The 1,009-nt window shown below is 26.8% G+C and overlaps 1 protein-coding gene across 1 annotated transcript; it reads right to left on the bottom strand.

Annotated features, from left to right (window-relative positions):
* Window positions 1-128: 128 nt before the first annotated feature.
* On the bottom strand, window positions 129-747 carry LOC108745289 (protein jagunal-like; the record flags this gene model as incomplete). Its single annotated transcript, XM_018484550.1, has 2 exons — window positions 129-344; window positions 606-747. Coding segments are annotated over 2 exons (358 nt in total), but the record flags the coding sequence as incomplete, so codon positions are not given.
* Window positions 748-1,009: the final 262 nt, after the last annotated feature.

The raw sequence follows: 1,009 nt of genomic DNA, 5'->3' as shown, positions 1-1,009 counted from the left end.
ACAAAAAATATAAAATTCCTTTTTTCAAAAGAAAATCTTGCAAATATAATTAATATACACACTCATCTTTATTTATTTGAACAAAAAGTTTAAAGATATTTAATGATATTTTAAAAAAATGAACATACCTGCCACAAATGAATGTCATCAGATTTGCCTACAGTTAAGTATGTCCAGACATCCTTGAAGTAATACACTATAGCATAACCTAATGGGCCATAACCTAACAGGATGATACCTATCATATATTTTTGCAGAGTTTTAATCCTATTCCTTTTAATCGCAGAGAGAGCGAAAAATGATAACGACAAACTAATGCACCATATATACTCCCACCATAATGGCTGAAACAGAAGGGAAATTAATTCATTAGATGATTAAAAAACTCATCATAAATTCAATATCGCTAATCTAAATATGACATATGTTATAAAGAAAAAAACAAAAAATATATATAGAAAGTATATGATTTATTGTGTCAACTTTAGTCTAACTCGAGTCTACAAAGATATTTTTTATTAAAGTTTCACATCATAGTTGCTTAAAATATAGCCACAATTATAAACAATGATTATATTGAACTTTACATCTATATTTTATTATACCTGTGGTACTTGTAACTCCTCGATTTCCCAAATAAATATATCCAGATGATCTAATATGTCTGCAGATAGTTTGGCGAGCATGACGAAAAATAATAGATAGTGAAAAAATATACAATACTTCAGTCTTGATTTGTTAGTCGCACTGGAAAACAAGTACATTTTTGTAAATTTTAACAAAAACATTTTGATATATATCCTATATCTCATATTTTATAACTCATATTACTTCACGGATGTAATTTTTACTTCCAAGTCTTTTATCCATCTAATATTCAAGAACAAACTACATAATTCGAATTTTTACTCGATAATAAGTATATATTGATACGATTGATATACAAAATATATATATATAAAATATATAAATGTGTGTGTGTGTGTGTGTGTGTGTGTGTGTGTGTGTG

This window comes from Trachymyrmex septentrionalis, unplaced genomic scaffold, assembly GCF_001594115.1.
Source record: "Trachymyrmex septentrionalis isolate Tsep2-gDNA-1 unplaced genomic scaffold, Tsep1.0 C3536946, whole genome shotgun sequence".
In the NCBI taxonomy this organism is placed as follows: Eukaryota; Metazoa; Arthropoda; class Insecta; order Hymenoptera; family Formicidae; genus Trachymyrmex; species Trachymyrmex septentrionalis.
The sequence above is the reverse complement of the archived record's forward strand: the minus strand, read 5'-3'. Positions and strand labels throughout refer to the sequence as shown.